Source organism: Dryobates pubescens, chromosome 18, assembly GCF_014839835.1.
Source record: "Dryobates pubescens isolate bDryPub1 chromosome 18, bDryPub1.pri, whole genome shotgun sequence".
Classification (NCBI taxonomy): domain Eukaryota; kingdom Metazoa; phylum Chordata; class Aves; order Piciformes; family Picidae; genus Dryobates; species Dryobates pubescens.
In genome coordinates, this window is record NC_071629.1 from 2,433,932 (window position 1) to 2,453,311 (window position 19,380).

The window sequence follows — 19,380 nt, forward strand, 5'->3', positions numbered from 1 at the left end:
AAAATTAAAAATACTGCTGTGAAACTGAAGGAATACTGTATTATCCAGGGGTTGAAACCTACTTTTACCTGTATTAGTCTAGAGCGGTTCGTTTTCTCTCTCTGTAGCATCCATGAGCTGAGGGACTTCACTATGGTACCGGGAGAGCATCTGCTCATGAAAGCTCTTAAGCGAGATGGAGGTTATAGAAAAGTTGCAGAGTGCTCAAACTGTGACATAACTCAGATGTCCTCCCCGCCATAGGCAGGGGCTTTGCCATTGCCTCTCAGTTCATCTCACAGCTGATTAGAAAAACAAGGCTGAACCATGGAAGGTTACTGGTGTTCGAAGCTTAGCCGCTTCAAACTTCTCAGGATGGCTCTAAACCACTTATTGTTCATAATGACAGAAAACATGTATTTATTTATTTTAGAAAGAACCAACCACAACATAACTTGGTGATAAATAACAGTTCTGCCTCTAATATCTATATACACACTGCTTGTAAACAAAAAAATGCCCACAGGTCATGGAGTCTCCATGATTTTATACAAGGCGCTATAGATTGGTTTTTGTTGTTGTTATTGAAAACAGTCCTAGTGAAAGTTTGGTTTATAACCTCCTATTGCTACAGAAACAGTAAGAATGTTTATATTTACAAAGAAACAAAGACCATGGAGACCCCAGAGTGTTATTTGCTAAAGGTTTGAAGTCAGTGGGGTTCTCAAACTATGCGTTGTCAGCACGTTCGGATGTAGCTAACAGTGCAGGTTGAACACCAGCAGTACCATACTCTAGTGCTTTGGTATTTCAACCCCTGAATATACAAAGACATTACTACAGCCTACTTCACAGTTTAATGCAAGTAAAGTGCAAGCCATAGTACAAGGGTGTCATACATTTCCATACATGTAAGCATTATCTAAAAAAGGCTCTCTCTACAAGTTTTTATTAGCTACTTTAGTAAACTAGACAGAAGTCACCTATGGCCCAGCAATTAATGGTCTTACAAGGATATTTGTAATACAGTATGTGTCAAATGTAAAAAGTTTATTAATACTAGTGCATTTCTTTTACATCCTAACCTGTTTCCTTTCCAGATTTTTAAGCTGAAATCCTTGTTTCTCAGTAAAACAGAAGTCTTAACTGGTAGCAGGGTCTTACTGGTGCTTTGGCCAGTGAACACGATTTGTTAAGACATATTTGTCCGGTGGCTGCTAGTGACAAAAATGCAGTAGAGTCAGTACCTATAATGTGGCGTCCTGCTTTAGTCTGCAGCATTCAGACAGATGCACTTTCAGTCAGTAAAAAGATCTGTGCTGATACTCTCACTGGTGCCTGAGAATGAGGAATACTCTAGAAATGTAAGGACAGAAGCTGGAGGCCTGGCTGGTCAAGTAACAGTTTGTTGATGTGTTTTATCAGTTTACAGCACTGCTTTCTTTCAAACACTGCTCTGACAGCGGCTTGGGTGCTTACAGCAGAGTCCCTAATTGTTGCTGTTACATTTGTGTGTGCGCCTGATAAAAACTGACTGCCTAGCCTGCTTTAAAGGTGGATGTGGTTCTTTTCCTGAAGATAACAACAGGCAGTATCTGCCTGAATGTTTAAATTGCTTTCATTAAGAGTAGGTCCCAGTAATATATCCACTCTCTCAAAAACTGGTGAAAGCTTAAAGGATGTTACTTATAATACTCCTTCTGAATGTGAAAGTATGGTGTGAATGGTGAGCTTCGAAGGGATGCTGCTTCTGTTAGTTGTGTCAAGAGTAGAGTCGCTGCCCACGCAGTAGTGGGTGGAACTATCAGCAGCACAACATTACGCTTGTGTGTTATGGTGGTAAAGAGAATGATCTATAAAATCAACCAAGAACATAGGATTTACTAGTTTCTGTTCAAATAACATTGCAGATTCCATTCATCAACTGATATGGCTCAGGTTAGGTTTTCAGTTGCAAGCCCAGGTGTGGGTTTGGTTGGGATAAGAGGAGACATGGAACTAACCCCACAGTAAGCCTGCCTGAAAGAGTGACTCGGACCCTTGGCTTTGTTGAGGGAAACATTCTAGAAGAAAGAGAACTTTTTATTACTTCATGTAAATTAATTAGCTAACACTGCTTCTTCAGTATTTCCTCTTCCTACCCATTTTCAGTGTCAGTGGTGAATAAACATCATTAGGCAGCAGGGAGGGTGGCATGTTGTCTCTAATGAGATTTTAAGCGCTGTGGTCCAAGGCATGTGGAAAATCTACAAACCTACACTCCAAGGAAAAAGGCATTGCTATAACCTGTGCCCTTCTGTCCTCCCTAGAAATGCAGAGTTTCTCTTGCGAAAACTGAGGAGGAATCCTTTATGAGACCAAGTTATCACTTCTTCCTCTGACATTACACTAGAGACAGGAGTGCACTATAAATGGCATTTTCAGAGCTGGCGCCCAGTAATACAAACAGATCTGTGCTCTCTTGCTGAAGGAATCTCTTCAGGGCTGGCTCCAGTGACAGCAGTCAGGATCTCTGTAGAGATACAGATTTCCTTGTGCAAACAAATTGTTTGAAGTCTAACTAGAATTACAGAATCACAGAACACAGAGATTGGAAAGGACCTCCAGAGATCCAATACTGAGTCCAAATCCCCTGCCTAAGCAGAATCACCTAGGGTAGTCTGCACAAGAACACATTCAGGTGGGTTTTGAATGTCTCCAGAGGAGACTCCACAACCTCTCTGGGCAGCCTGTTCCAGAGCTTCATTCACACTCGCTGTAAAGAAGTTTCTCCTCCTGTTGAGGTGAAATCTTCTGTGTTCAAGCTTGTACCCATTGCTCCTTGTCTTATTATTGAGCACCACCAAAGAGAGATTGGCCCCTTCCAGAAGCAGGCTCGGGTGCATGGATTCTTCAATGCAGTATCTGTATTGCACTTTGCATTCCACTTATTTCAATGATCATGAAAGTTGTACCTACATCCAGAAGTAGAAAGTCACTGTGGGAAGGGAAGGGCTGCAGCATGGAGTTGAGTATGCATGCAAAAAAATGACCAAACTCATGTGAAATGACTTTCAAATGCCAGCTGATGCCTGTGAAAGAACAGTCTTTGTATTGCTTAATTTGCCAATTAGATTTTGCTTGCTCTGAGGCATAAGTGATGCTAGACAAATCTTTCAGACTTTTCTGCCAGCTAATCCTAACCTCATAGCAGATTTCTCCAGTGTATCTCCCTTCACCTTATGAATCTCTTGGATAATTTATCTTGTCTATTCAGTGCAAATCAGGTTTGATGAGAATTGCTCTCTAAGAGCAGAATACAGACTCATGGCTCCAGGGATTTCAGAAAAGATGAACTCATGACACTGATAGATTTAAAGACAAGCTGAGCAAAAGTGTGATCACTCAACTATTTGTGTCATCCACCCACATTTCAGAGATCTTTACTTTCAGAAATGAAAATGGAGGTTGTCTGTTTTCCTTACTATTTGTGGGTTTTTTTGAGGCCTAAGACATACATCTTCCTAATGATGTTTGTCATTTCCAGCTGTACCTGTAAGCAGCACTTTAGAAGAGAAATAGCTTGTTTTATTATGGAAGCACAAACCATCCTGTGGGTTTGAAACAAAAAAAACACAGGCTGAAATTTCTTTCAAAATATAGAAAGTTCAATCCATTTAATTGATGCTGTGACCTTCTATCACTGCTTGCACCTAGAGTATGAACTGGTTTCTGTAACTCACACCATTGCTTCCTTCACTGTGTAATATTTCTCCCTCTGAAATGTATAACTTTTAGACATCTGATATGAAAAAAAGCCAGGCCCACTGGGGACCCACGCTGCAGCTGTGTCCTCACAAAGGACTCTGCCCCGTGGACCCACGCTGAAGGGAGAAGTTGGGAGAAAGATGCATTAGGTTTGTCTTTGCTTCTCATTATACAACTGTATTTTTAATTGGCAATAACTTTAATTCATTTTCCCCAAGTCAAGTCTGATTTACATGGGATGGTTACTGGTAAGCAATCTCCCTGTCCTTAACTTGACCCACAAGCTTTTCTGTCATACTTTCTCCCGTCCCATGGAGGAGGATGTATTGAGTGCATTTTGGGAGGGCAACTGGCAGCCAGCTAGGGTCAGCTGCTCTGTGAATTCTGAGCTATACAAACAGGATACCTTCACCCAGCTCCGGCTTTGAGAATGACTAACTCTCTTCCTGCATACTAGGACCTTATTAAGATAACATTTTTTCCTACATTATGTAGAACTGTATGAATTGTCCATTTCTTCTCTGTGAAAAAATGGTTAGTGAGTATCTGTCTAAGTGAAATGCATCAGCTGTCTCCACATTCCCTTTGTTCTGCTTTCTAGAAATATTCTAGCCAGCCTAAGCAAAGAAAATTGTGAATGGATCTTTGAACTTTATCTTCAGTAGCAATTCAGAGCAATATCTCCCCCACCCCCACCCCCCCAAGAATACAAGCATTTTCACCAAAACCTTGTTCTTGGAAATCACTCTCATCCAGGCAAGGAAGTGAAATACATTGAGTGACTTGAGTGTCTCCCCGAACCAATCTGTACAGCTTGGTTTGAGTAACTTCAGCCACTTGCTGATGTACTACTAAGAGTTAAAAATTATTGCCAGACATTACGTAATCTTGAATACTTTACTCAGCTCTAGATGTCAGTCTAGTACAGAATTTAATGGACTAGATCAGGATTTCATTCAACTCCATTCTCATCCTTGAAGCATCAGAGCGGGTTTGAATGTTGTGACTCACAGTCACGTGTCACTTAAATTCACAGTGAAGAAACCATGAAAACCTGCAGTGTGTAGCGTACCCAGCGCAGATGTTTTTCCTTTCACCATGAAATACTTCAAATCATATTAAAATCAGTTTAAGTTGCAGCATTAGTGAGCAACCACCATTGTTCTGCTCCTATCTGAAGCCCTGTGCCGCACCCGCTGGCTTCTCCCCATTGCTTGTGAAGGCAGGCACAGGCTGTGACAAACACAGTATCTAAATGGTGTGTACAGTATGCCCATAGGGCCAGAGTGGGGGCTATTTGCTAGATGTACAGTGTACATTTTAAGGCACACTACAGGGATTGAGTTTACATTTTGATACCTCTGTCCTTGTATTTGCAAAGATGGTGACTGCCTGGAAATGTTGCAAAACTAAAGGTTCCTTGCTAAGGGTGGCCAGTTGAGCTGTTTTCGTTTTCTACTTTTCTCCAGAAAAGATGTGTGGAAATGTGAACTTTAGGGAATTTTAAAAGTAAATGTCAACTGCCACCTTACATTTTATATACATAGATATGTCTTGATGTATATCTAAATATATAAAATGATTGTAGGAGCTGATACTATAAGCTTAGTTTTATTACAGTACTTTGAACATACTGGTTTTTATCTTCAGTTACACTTCTGCACCGGTTCTTTCTAATGCAGAGCTTGATACGGACAGCGGTTGAGAACAGCAAACAAAAAAAGCTTCATAAGGAATATTATTGTCTTATCATGCAATGTAGGAGGCATCCTGTGGCACTATTCTCTTACCCAATGTATTTACAGTACTGCTGAGTACGTCACCAATAAATAGTACAGTGTTTGTCTTACTCGGTTTGTGGCGGCACCCAGCAACGCCTCAGGACCCAGGTCCTGTCACACGTGAGTTTCAATGAAGGAGTGCGTGTGTGTCAGCATTGGCGCTGAGCTTGCAAGGTCAGAGGCTCCGTTCTGAGATTTCACAGCAGCACTGTACTCACAAATGTCCAGGAAAAACTCATAGTTCTTTACTTTCCAATCTTTAAACTTCTTTGATGTTAAGTTGGGTTCGTCCAGCAGGCTGTTGATAACTGTGAGGTCCCCTTCCTTGGCCTATCAAATTCCAGAAAGACACAGTACATGTCAAAAGGAAATTTATGCCACATTTTCTATTCCAGCACTTGGCTTTTCTCCTTCATTTTAAAGTGCTGGAGAAACTGCTATGGACACTTGAATCTTTTACCTATATGCAGGAACTCTACATCTAAAACTGTCTGACAGTTCAGTCCTGGGCTCTTTCTACCTCATGTCTATAGAGAATGCCAACAACTTTGTTTGTTTTTTTTTCTCCTTAAGCTGAAACATGTTTGCTTTCATGAGTTTTCAGGGGGTTTGGAGCTTAATTCTAAACCATTAACAGCTTATACTTCTAGTTTATATTGCTTAGACACAAAATTAAGGATGAAGCCTTACTTTCAAAGTGCTCTTGAGAACTCTGATGTGGTGAAGCTTTTCATTGATCACCGGATCATTGCATCGCTTTACGAAAGACTTGCGGAACTCCTGCTTGGTGGAAGGGCGCTGCTCTCCAAAAGCTGACAGGCTAGCTTGCTCCAGGGATTTGTACAGCTCCTGCAGGCCATCTGTATTTTCTCCAATTTCTTTTATGTTTTCTGAAAGAAAAGAAAGAAACCTGACAACAACTACAATCATTTAGATGAGGCCTCTAAAACCAGTGAGCAATCCTGCAGATTCGTGTATAAAGTAACCCTGTAGCACAGCCTTCCAAAGTTTTGATAAACAGGAATGCTTTGGTCAGCCCCAGAGCTACATCCTCAGCACTACATTCCAGCTTTTCAAGTACAAACTCCTGCATAGCAGCTGATGAATCTGCAAATGTAAACCAGTTCAACCCTGGCTGGGAGTAATGGCAGCATTGTTCTGGCTTTCAATGGCAGTGAAGAAGATCAGAACACCTTCAAAAGCTCACCTTCTGCACAGAAACTATTATGCCTTCTAATAGGAACTTTCTCTTCTAGCTGGTCATCTGTTCCTTCTATGGACTTTACACACCCCTTACCCCTGACATCTCTGTTTCGGGGAAGGCTTTGGCTGCGTTGCTTTTGTGGCCTGCTGTGGGAGCTGTGTCCCCTTTGACATTCCACCAAAGGGAAGGGCCCATCCTGCTCGTAGTTATGGCGCCTTTGCACTGGCAGCGTGGCTTGTCTTCGTTTGTCTGGTGACATTGCAGGCTGGCTGCTCGTGTACTCTGCCTCAGGAGGAACAGTCTGCAGGAAGTGGAGCCCTGAACTGGTCAGTGGAGTCTCTATCAGATCCTGCCAGGAGCGTCTTTCTCGGTAGGGAGGCCTGCACCCTGAGGAGTGCGTGCTGCCTGCTACGTCTTGGCGAGAGTCCTCTGCAGAAGAGTGAGAGTACGTTGATTCGCTTGAGAAGTGTCGGCCGTGCTTGGCTTCAGGGAAGGGGCTTGAAGAATTCACCTGAAGAGATACAAAAGCATCTGGCTGTAAGACAAGGTTGGAACAGACCCAGGCAAATGACCATAGCGTAGAACATCATGTGGGATACACCAATAAAATGGACTGATGTGTGTTTTGATGTGCCAGAAGAAAAATCTCTGTGAACAGAACAGAATTAGCAGTGAGAACTTTTATGTAAGGGCTGTCTTTTAACCACTCCCTATTCTTGTTTTGCACATTCTCTGCCCATCGGAAGCTCCTGCTGGAAGGAAGTGTGTCATACTGGTACAGTGTTCCTGAAGACCTGTCCAGTTTACACTCAAGTCCAGCAGTGTGCTGTGAAGACATGAAAGTCCTCAAAGGAAAGCCTGAGAGGATTTTTTTAGGGTTTTTTTTAAGGGGATAATTATCCAGCCAAACAAAAAACCAACCTTAGCACCCAGGAAGATTTTTGAATTTTAGGGGACTGATGAACTTCCCATATTATTCTGATTCATTCTTCTGGGTTTGTGAGCAATTTAAGTTCAAAACAAAGAGAAAGGCAAAAAAATGGAAAAACAGAAAGGGAGGGGCTTAACCTGTATCTCAGTTGATAAAACAGCATCACATGGGTGAAAATCAGGCTGAACTTCACCCATGTGATGCTGTTGTCTCAGTCACTCTTTCTGTGGTTCTGGCTGTGTGAGGATCGTGTCATTCACGCTGGAGAAAAATCTGAAAGAAAAATAGAGAACAGTCCTATCTGTGCTTAGAAACATTGAATCATTATCACAGCCTATGTCACCTGTCACAGAAATCTCCTTCTCTGCTGCTAGAGCCTCTTCGTACACATAATGTTGGGTTTTCCCCCTCAGTCATCAAACCCTGTCTGCACGCGTTCTATTAGAAGTACTTTTATCAGTTACTTAACATCTTATGACACTAACAGAAGAATCTTTTGCTACTATGGCATTGTGCATAGTGCTTCATGCTGTGGAAAAATACCTTGTCTCTAAATGTCTGTTCTTAAATAAAGTGTTTGTCCTAAAACATGTTTATTGCATGAATGTGCTCTGGTCTTTACCTCTAGCATCCAGTATCTGATACTCATACTTGAAAGCCAGCCTCAGTTAACACAAACTATCCCGTCCACCACATTCTTTTCATAGCCTGAAGTCAACATTGGAATATTCTGTTTGTACTGTCAGGTGTAGTCTCCCAAATGCTACACAAAATGTCATTGCATTGGTGACATAGCTATGTAAGGAGACACTTACCTCTGCTTCCGTAACTGACTCGTTATGGAAACATTCAGCTCTTAGCTCACTAGGAGCAGCAGTGATTTCATTCTTGCAATGAGATCTGTCTTTGTTCTGCCATTATGGTGATGAAATATTCCAAAACAAAGAAAATGCAACTCAAGGCACACATATTTTGGTGTCTTACTGCTAAATGCATTATTTATAACTCACTGAGGGTGTTCGATGGTAGGTGTCACACAGTGTTGAGGAGCCTTCCTGCTTCAGGGTTAGAGAGCCCTCCATGTCATCCTGGTCGCTTTCACTCCAGTAATCTGCTAACAAAGCATTTGGGGTTTCACTCACGTGCCACAAGAAAGTGGGTCCTGCATTTAAAAAGCAGCATCAACGTGCCAAGGTAGACATTTCCAGGTCACCTAGGTGGCTTGGCATTTACTAAGGAACAGAGTCAGGAAAATGTCTGTCACCAAAGATACACAGATCTGTAGAACCACCTCAAACAGTTTTAGGAGAGCATTAGAGGAAGCACTCCCACTGTACATGAAAACCAGCTGCTGGTCACAGACTGTCAAAGAGAAACTTCCTTCCAGATGCTAAAACAGAGCTCAGAATTCAACCCTTCAGTTAATTATGTTATATAACAGGTTGCACCATGGGTGATGGTGCAAAAAGCAAGGCTGGCACCTGAGCTCAGGAGATGCCAAAATGGTTCACAAGGATATATTGACCTGTGACCCTTACTGCAGGGTGAGGAGCATACCCAGTGGCTGTGATCTGGGAGATCATACCTCACCCTGAACCTTCTGTTCTCTTTATCACTTGTTTCAAACATTTCTGAAAATGATGACTCAGGGTTTCATTTGCTAAGTAGAGCTCTTAAAGGATATGGATTCTCATGAAAATTGATATTTAAAAGCTATGACACATAAAAGGTGAATTGTGACATCTCCAGCTTTGTTTGAATATTGACCAGATATGTACTTGCTGCTCTCTTCTCCAAATTATGAGCTCTGAAGCATTACCTTCATCTGGATGGATATCCTTGTCATCAGGTGTGTAACCAATTGCTGCCAGACCCAAACGATTCATCCATCTAATAGAACAACAGAAAATGAGGAAGAGAGATACTTAAGGAACATCTAGAGCAGATGTGTGGGCATAGACATGCTTGGAAAAGTCAGACAATGCTTAGTCCAGAAACTGGACACTGTTCAGGCTGCTAAACCACATTCCATCCGTCTTCAGGGGTTAATAATTTTAAGTGAAGGATGTCTCAGATGGACTTCTGGATTTCTGTTCATATCTGCTGGAGTACGGTTGCCTAGGGGAGTATCAGACTGTATTTTATTCCTTGTATTCCTTCTTGCATTTTATTCTGCTGCTAAGAAAAATGCAAAATCATGACATAAGCCTTCTGTATGTCATCAAGAAAACATGAAACATAGATACCAATATGGTAGCAATGACAAAATGAAATTGTTGAATAGTCTGCATGGAACAGAGGATGTCCAGCTCTGTCTTCACCTTAAGCAGGATGAAATTCTCTCTAGGCTGCATCTGCAAGCTATTTGTGTGGAATGGTTACCAGAGACATTGAGTAAAGCAGCAAATAGCATTTATTCTGATTGCCACAGCTATCAGTTTCAAGAACTTGCCTGAATTGCCAAAGTCCTGTAAAACAGAATTACAGAATAGAATAGACCAGACCAGGTTGGAAGAGACCTTCAAGATCATCGTGTCCAACCTATCATCCAACACCACCTAATCAACTAAACCATGCAAGCTAGCACCCTATCAAGTCTCCTCCTGAACACCTCCAGGGATGGCAACTTGTTTGCAAATCTGTATTAGGAACTAAGTTGTGTTAAATTTGTATATTCAAGTGGCTAAACCAGACTCTGACAGTTTTCCACTGGTTATTTTCTAGTCTACATTCATGCCATGTGTTATGAATGTTCAGGGTTTTTGAGCTGTGATATAAACAATATTTTCCTTTGATTATTTTTTTTAACACAGAACCATAGGTTTCTAAAACAAGATTTGGTAAATTGAAACCACTTCAATATTTGCATTTCACATTGGATGGATCTGGTTCTGGTTTCTTTCTTTGTCCCTAAATTAATTCATCTGGTTAAAAAAAAAGAGTCTTTGTTAAATTAGAAAAATCTTATAGTTTCTTTTTGGGAAAATATCCAGAGAGATTGCTTTATGTAGGATTACTGGATCTTGATACAAAATATAGCTGCAAGACAGGAAAAGGTCACAAAGATCAGCACCAAGATCAGTATCAGGAGCTGCCCCATCAACATGGCAGTTCAGCAGAGCACCACTGGATGGGGTTTTTTTTACTCCTGGATATGCTCCTGGGTGACCTACACTGGGTGATCCTATGGCAGGAGGGTTGGACTGGATGAGCGTGGTCAGGCATCAGAACAGGCTGCCCAGGGAGGTGATGGAGTCACCATCCTTGGAGGGGTTCAGGAAATGTGGGCACGGCCCATCAGGATATGGTTTAATGATTTTAGAGGTGTTTTCCAACCCCAAATTGTTCTATCATTCAATGATAACATGAAGAAGGGAAAGTAACTTCTTAATATTCAGGAAATGGAAACTCAAGAATCAGCCTCTTTTCATTAACAAGGAAATACAAGTGAAGAAAAAAGCCCTGTTAAGAGACATCAGTAATGACTGGGATGCATTCTCAGTGACTGAATTCTTGACTGTCGTTACACCGCACATAAGTGCCTTCTAGAAGCAGCTATTGTGCTGCAACGAAAATTTGTTAATAATTATGTTCTTGGTTAATGAATCATATAATGACAAAAACATCTTTCAAAGACTTCAAGAAAGCCATTAATGAACAATAGATACTCCATCACAAGGACAAGGGCTGTGCAGAATCAAACAAGGAAAGTATTCAGTGCCATTCTTTCCCACTTGTCATAGAACAGCATAAAGCTTCTGAGGACACGTGTAACGTTAAGGTCTAAGAGCATGGTAGGTGGAAGATGGTATACACAGCAAGGAGGCAGAGAATGAGGAGTGAGCTCTCCACTAAAAATAGCCCACAGTTCAGCACATATTGATCTCCTGGTCTAGGCAGTGCTCTGCAGTCACTCAGAGCAATGATCTTAATCTGTAATATTGGATCTAACACTGACTCATTGTATGGCCTTCAGCAAATCGTTCTACATATCTTATGACGTTCATAAGGATCCAAAGGAGACAACAACATTTACTTCTTACTCACAGGGAATTGTTACAGGGTTTAATTTACTTGCAAAACTATAAAAGTATAAAGAATTGCACAATAATACTGCTTTGCCTTTTGGTATTAAAACAGAAGCGAGCAAATTGGAAATAAAAATGGAAATGATGATTAGTTTCTACAAGAATCAGCTGCAGGGTGAGGACAGCTTACAGACACTTGTATCAGCATGTCAATAACTCATCTTTATCATGAAGGAAGTAAATTTCAAATGGCTTATAGCAGGTTTACAGAAAAGCTTTTCTGCAGTGCTCACCAGCATAATTTCATTCAGCCACCGCCATGCTGATCACTTGACATTTGCTTCCTTTGAAAGCACATTCTTTACTGCAGTAATTGAAACCACATCATACCCTTCCTCATTATTAAGCATTTGTATTCATTATTTTTCAACAGTTGTCCCTGAATTTCTAAACCCATTAGCACTGAAGCAAAATAGTTCTAGTCATACTTCACCATATGCCTTTGGCCATTAAGCAGAATGTCTCAGTGACTGCAGCTCAGGTTCTGCTTAAGCAGCAATGATAGATTGGGACTCCTCGGGGCTCTCAAAGACAAACTAGACTCAGTTGTTTTGGTGGTCAGTGCACAGAAATTCAAATGGTCTTAAATCTCTTGCAAAATTTATCTTCTTGCTCCCTGTTAATTTGAGGATTTCAGATCTTGTAAGCACATGTAGATGGTGACCCTGCTTTGGCAGGGGGGTTGGACTCAATGCTCTCCAGAGCTCCCTTCCAACCCCTATCGTTCTATGATAATGGTCAAAGTGTTACTATATAAGCTTCAGGAGAACATGGATGTTCTTAGCACACACAGAGTATGAGCTTTACTCCTATGACCTCAATGTCCAAATCTGGCAGTGTCAGAGGTACTCTTCCTTCCTTAAGACTTCTCAGACACTTCTCTTCCAAAAGGCAGCAAAGTTCCTAGCTATAGCTATAAGTATTTTCTTACCTCATTTACCACAATCTAGAGTTAGTCCTTTTGTCAAGACAACAAAAAGGGTTATCTGATGACATTCACTGGCTTATAATGATAAAACCTTCTCTGATAAAAGAAGAATCATCTCAATTTTAGGTTTTGTGGTTTTTAAAAAGGCCTGGGCGAATGTTTTGGAGGTTAATCAGGAGTTATACAAGTGCTGAGATTACAGATCCTTTTCTTACAGTGAACATATTTTTTTCTTCCCAAGGAAATGCAAACTCAGTTCAAAGGAACGCTGTGTAAACTTGATGAATTTACTTGATGAGCAAACCACTTTCATTTTAAGAAAACAGGCAGCCAAAGCTATAAAAAGTTCTCAGTGGAAAGCATGGAAACTCAGCCATTTGGTTCTGAACTCTGCAATGAATGCCTTGTAGGCAAATGTCAGGTTTCAGGAAGCCAATGTGTCAGAATTGGACTCTGAGGGGTAGATGACTGCATGTTTAATTGAGGGTCATGCAGTGCAAAGACTACATGCTACACCTGATGAGCAGCTATAGTGAAAAAGACCCCAGGAGATCCTTTCCCTAATTTGGTTGCAATAGCTATACCCCTAACAGCTCTTTGAATTGCATGTGATCACAAAAAGACCTGAGCTCTTCTGACAGGTACAGCAATCTTACAGGCACACCTCTTCTTGTCTTGGCCCCCTGAAGCAGAAAGTTGGATTCTTCTTACCCCCCAGAACTCAACCTTTTTTTCTTTGATAATTTCAACAACTCTTTTCCTTTGATTATTAAACAACTTAAACAGCACATTGCACCAAGTTAGAGTCTAGGCCATACAATGAACCACAGGGGCTGCGTGCTAGATAGAAATCAGTTGTGACGATGTGGAGCTGTGCTAAATGTCTCAAGGATACTTTGCTACAACAATTTACCTGCAGCACTCTACAACATCTCCATAAGACCTAATATCTCTTACTGAGCTACACTGTAATAGCTTACAAGGGACTAAGAAGTGTATTAATTATTTTTCATTGCCTGTGCCTTAGTGAAGCAGATGCAGGGAGAGGTAAGCCTCAAGTCAAGTCATCTAAATACACAATAAGTTTGTCTCAATGGTTTACATTCTAAATAAATTAGACTTGGCTTTAATTAATTCTGCAAAGTACAAACAGGCACTGTTGCCATTGCTTTGGGATAAAATAGAGCTGTTTTGTAGGAAGTTAAGTTAAATTTACTGAGATAATTCTGGTTAGTACCAGAGGATTACAGCCCAGGGCCTCTTCTAAGAGTCTTGTTCTACCCCCAGGCCTGGAAAGCGATGATTACAAAGGCACTGAGGGCAGTGATGAACTGAGTAGCTATGACAATAATCAAAACTTGCTACAGAAGAGTGACTCATGCTTGAATGCCCTGACTTGTCAGGAGTCAGGAGCATTTACTGATCATTTAATAAAAGCACTGGAAAATGTTGAAGTTGACCAAACAACCAGGGAAGCAGTTTTGTGTAGCTTCACTGTCCTAACAGACTAGGTGGAAACTGAGAACATGCCATTACTCATTGTCCCAGAGCAGTAAGCTTCTGTTTGCTGCCTGCTGTCTTTGACTCGTGCCAAGTATGGTGGTGAGCCTGCCCAAGGTCAGTGTGAGATTCTGGGATTAAGGGCAGCAATAGTTTCCATAGTGGCAGCACACTTTGTCCACTTGGCCAATCCTTTCTACAGCCTAGAGGAAAACAGCACAGGTGAAAAAACCAAAACAACTTGGACAACCTCTGAGAGAACTAATACACTTAGTGTAGGAGAATAAAAACCAAAGGCAAGAGGCTAACCATTTCACTGTTTTGGTTTGTTTTTAAAGAAAGAGGTGCAGGGCTGTCATCTTTAGGGTTATAGTTAAGACTGTTCCATCAATCTGTGGAGAACAGGTCAGGAAGTAGCAAGTTTCTGCGATTCAAATGTTTTCTTTGTTACTATCCCCAGTGCTGGATACCCTGGGCATGTACAAGGTGGCTGTTACACAGGAAAAACCCTCTTTAATTCAAGTGAAAAAGCAAATAAAGGACATAGCCTGAAAAGGTGGAAATTCAGGAAGGAGTCTGTCCAGTTTCACCATTTCTTTCCCTTAAATGCTCCCTTAAAAATGACACCAATGGAATTCTGAGGCATTAATGAATAGAATAAATAAATAATTATGTATTTCCTATCATCTTGCATCTTTTCATCAGTTAATACCTGCCCTTGCCCTGTCATCTCAGGTTTGTATTAGAAATATTTCAGTGCAGGAATTTACTTTTCTTTGCCTTTGAGATTGTTTAGTTAAAGGCAAAAAACAGAGCTAAAGTGGAAGCTAAATTTGAATGAATTGTTATCTTCAAGTCTATTAAAATATATAATTTATTTCATGCATAGAATTTATTCAGTGCAATTTATATTTAATTTCTGAATGAAAAGTTTGCCTTTTTTTTTTCTCCCCTTTTACATGAGTGGGATAACTGGATTCACTGCAAAATTCTTTGCAGTACAGAATCATATTTAAAATTGATTTTCTACTTGTTATACTGGCTTCTTCCTCATCAGTCTTTCTTACTGGACACTTAAGAAATCAATACAGTTCCCATCTTGGTTCCTGAGGTACATTATTTTCACTGCTTTCTAAGGTTATACAGGTAAAATATTAATTTAACAGAATAAAAGTTCCTGTAATAGGAATGGCTAAACCGATGCTTTGATTTTCCTCGCCACAAAAGCAGCCCCAAAACATAGCTGGTGTGTCACAGTGAAGCATAACACTGAGCAGAGTGCTCTCCGTGAGCTCATCTCTCCAAATATATCAGCTCTCAGCAGCACTATTTCTGCTATTTTATTTGTCACAGTTGCTGGAATTTGTTTAGCAAAATCATTCATGGGATAAGCCATAAGGACTCTCTGATTTGAAAATGTGACATGACTCTGCTGATCTTGTTTCATGCATTGTCTTCTCAGATTTGTCAGGCTGGAAAAATACGAAAACCCCCTCAAAGAGCTTAGGAGTTGACAAGTGAACCGTGGCAGTTTGTGCCCTCTTTGCATGTGCATCGACTTCCTCCACTTAATGGGACATTTTCTTATTTTTCCTTTCTATCCTCACCCCATCTGTCTTTGGGTGAGAGATCTGCTTCAGTGCTTGTTTTTTGTTCTATTTCCACCCCCTAAAAAAAAAAGATTCACTACTTCTGTCCCAGATAATTTACCCTCCTGGTACCAAATGAAACAGCATCTTCATAAATCTGGTTGTGTAGCTCAGGGAATATGCACCCAATTACTTTATGATAACTATAATTTCACATTAAATCTACAATAAACCCTAATGATATCTGCCAAAACTGTCATAAAAACTCACCCAGTTGGAACCTCTCTTGCCAGTTTGCAAGCACAGTTGTGGCAGCACTAACAGTGCTTAGGCAAATCATAAAGGAATGGTTACTGCTATGACAAATAAGGTGATGCTTAAAGAAATCTATTAAGGTAACAACATTTTCTTCATTAGTCAAATGTGGCTGCTGAACTTCACCCTACTGTAACCTTCTCCTATTGGATTTGCCACTTTGCTCTGGATAATTCAATCTAAACTTTCTGGGAATCTACTTAAAGGTAATGATTAACTGCTGCAAGCACCTACCAGCTCCTATGCTATGACTGTCAGTACTTCAGCATATGCAACCATGGAATATTTCTCAGAGAATCTTTCTGCCATTCTCACCAAAGTACAGGTAAGGGATGAAAGGTGAACCCAAGCCAGGTTTTCCTCGTATTTAACACATGCTGTAATTTTTTTGGTGGGTCTAACAGTTGTGTACAGGGAGATGTTAGGTTATAGTTGGAATCAATGACCTTAAGGCCTTTCCAACCAGACGATTCTATGATTTATGTGGTTATTGAAGATTTTACCTCAGCTTTCACCCAATGATTACCCCAAAAGAAAGCTTTGGAGAAATGAAACATTTTTATGAGCAAACCCCCTGAGTTTAGTATCACTAGGAAAGGTATGGGTGGTGTTTGGGGAGTTTTAGAGGGTATTTTTTTTAAGAGATGAGATGATTATTGTGGAATTCTGTAATTTTACTTCCACATACTCTTAAAGAAATCAGCTTATATAGGCCAAACACTACTGTTAAATGCCTGACATTTTGTTATGTGTGTTACTTATTTTTGTTAGTGAAAACTTCAGATTTTGCAGCGTGGATTTGGTGTCTCCAATACAGCATCGTAACATCTGACTGCAACGCTTGTTCATTCATCACAGAGGGGTACAGCACTGTAATCACAAGATCTGCTATATTAAATGCAGTTGAACTCTTAAACTCCCACAAGAACTCTACCAGTTCACAGTGGTATTATTTACAGCAGAATTTGATTAAGTTAATTCGGTAATTTAACCCAGTGCAGAAAGCTAATGCAAATCCCAACTCCTCTGCATTAAGGATAAATTCTCACCTGAATGCTAATTTGGATTGCTTTGGGGTAATTGCAGTTGTGTGTTGTAAACTCTGAACAGCTTTACTGTAATGCCATAAGCCAGTGGTTCCCAAACTGTGTGGAGGGAAATGGTAGCTCACAGTTCTGAGGCAAATAGGCCATAAATCATAGAATGGAGGAGTCAGGTGGTTAGCCAAGAAAAGGAGATTTTGAAGACTTATGGCTCAGTCCTAGCACTTGCTGGTGCAGTGTTTTCTCCCAGCGAGCGTTTTAGCTCTGCTGTTGCACTGCTCACTCCCGTGTACCTCATGGTTTCATCCAGGCTCTGTGGCCTGCAGCTAATCCTGATCACAAAATGGTTTTACTCATGCTGCAGCTTTTATGTGGCAACAATAAATTAGAGAAATGAAGTGGCCTCTGGCACCGGCTATTTTTCCTGGGGTTGGATCAAGTTTATGACAACATTAAAAGAAGAGGGAAACCTGCTGCTTAGGTTTACTTACACCACTGTGAATCTCCATTTCAGAGATTTCTATCTGAGAAGTCTCTTTCTTGTCCTGCAGAATTATCTTTGTGCTTTTCATCAGGTGAGGGACTGAGAAGTAAGAGCTCTTCTATAACTTACTCAGCTCTATTTATTAAAGAACTTCAGGCAAACAGCTGAGATAATTACTCTCCTCTTCTCTAGGAATTCTTGTTTAAGAAGGGCAATGTCTGGCAGAGTCATAAGTCTGAAATCTTTGGTTGCAAAGATCTTTTCTTAGGAATGTGTTTGTAACTGGAGATTGAAAGTAAATTTAACCTGTAAAAGATGCATTAATACTGGCCCACCATCTGATCTGGGCAAGATTGGTCAAGGACAGGTCAATGTACCTGAAATTTAAGGAAGCCAGCTGAATGAACTTTAGTAATGGACAAGATAATTCAAGGAACGCTCTGAGTAACTCAGTTATATTCCATGTGCCATCAAAAATACAGAGCATGTTCACCCTGAAACTTGCTTACAATCAGCATTTCCTGATTAATTTAAACTACTTTAATTTAATTTGGAATACTTTGCTTTTCAGGCACTTTCTTTTAAAGGAAATATTGTGTTTTGGGGTCTTTACTTGTAAAATACTGGGAGTGGCTCCTACAAAATGAATCATCATTCTATTCCAGTGCCTAGCAGATATAGATTCACCTATTATACTTTGTTGTTTTTTTTTAATGAATGAATGAATGCAAAATATTTATGGGATTTATTAAAACTGCAAAGTTAACCCAGTTATTCAAATCAAATTTGACCAAACTATTCAGCCTAAATGAGGAAATTTTGGAGATTTGATATTTGGAGTCCATGAGGAGGGGATTGTAAATGTGCCACATTGCACACTTCAGTCAGATGACAGCTTTAAGTCAAGTAGATATTGTAAAACAACTGAATATTAAATTCAATGCTAATTTCCTTAGGAATATTAGGACCATAAAGAGGTTATGCATGGTATGGTAACAAATGAAGCACTTCTGGGAAATGAGGCCTTTAACAAGCTTGGAGTGCCCTGTGACCGTGGCAAGCCAAAGATGAGCTCATCAATTGCATTATTAATTCATTTCTAAGAACACAGCTAGGCTCGTGTAAGACCTGAGAAAACAGCACGAGCATTAATTTTGCAAACCAGAGTCTGTGCTGTGCAACACAGCAGGCAGAATTCAGCTGCAAGAGAGTAACTCTTACCTGCTACACACAAATCAATTAGTACAGAATTCTTCCAACAGCATTACGGTATGAAAGGCAGATTAAATGTTTTGGAGTGGAAAAAAGAATTAAAGAGTGAATCTGAAGTAAGAAACTATACAAGCAGCTGTTAACACAAAAGGTTGTGGTAAATGCAGTTTAAGAAAGGATGCGTGTTCTTCACATAGTGACTAGAGAATGTTCCTCTCCATATTAGAACTCCCTCCCTTTTCAGTGTGAAGGATCTACCCTTCTGTCAGCACAGAAAATGTGGCTCGGCTCTGTGGCGACAGCAGGGCTGTGCACACCATGCAGAGCGCTTGCTCCATTTCCTCGGTTACACTCTTCCCAATTCGCTGGGAAGACAGAGATTTGTGAAATTAGTATTTTCAGTATGTTTTTCATGTATGAATCTTGCTTACTCCTTTCAAATTTCACGCCAGATATCTGGTAGAAGGAATTCCAGGAAGCCTGTAAAGGCTGCAGGGGATGCCCAGGGATTTTAGGGATATGTGACAGAGTAATCCATCATTTGGGCTGGGGAGGCAATTACAATCACTCTACAGGAAC

The 19,380-nt window shown here is 40.5% G+C and overlaps 1 protein-coding gene across 1 annotated transcript in view; it reads right to left on the reverse strand.

Annotated features, from left to right (window-relative positions):
* Window positions 1-4,431: 4,431 nt before the first annotated feature.
* Window positions 4,432-19,380, reverse strand: part of LOC128898093 (connector enhancer of kinase suppressor of ras 2-like) — a 193,134-nt gene continuing 178,185 nt past the window's right edge. The window contains exons 22-26 of the mRNA XM_054169610.1: window positions 9,462-9,532; window positions 8,653-8,753; window positions 6,715-7,222; window positions 6,198-6,397; window positions 4,432-5,837 (exon numbers count right to left, since the gene is read on the reverse strand). Of these exons, the coding sequence (XP_054025585.1) occupies window positions 5,622-5,837; window positions 6,198-6,397; window positions 6,715-7,222; window positions 8,653-8,753; window positions 9,462-9,532 (1,096 nt within the window). The 3' untranslated portion in view covers window positions 4,432-5,621. The remainder of the gene's footprint in view (window positions 5,838-6,197; window positions 6,398-6,714; window positions 7,223-8,652; window positions 8,754-9,461; window positions 9,533-19,380) is intronic.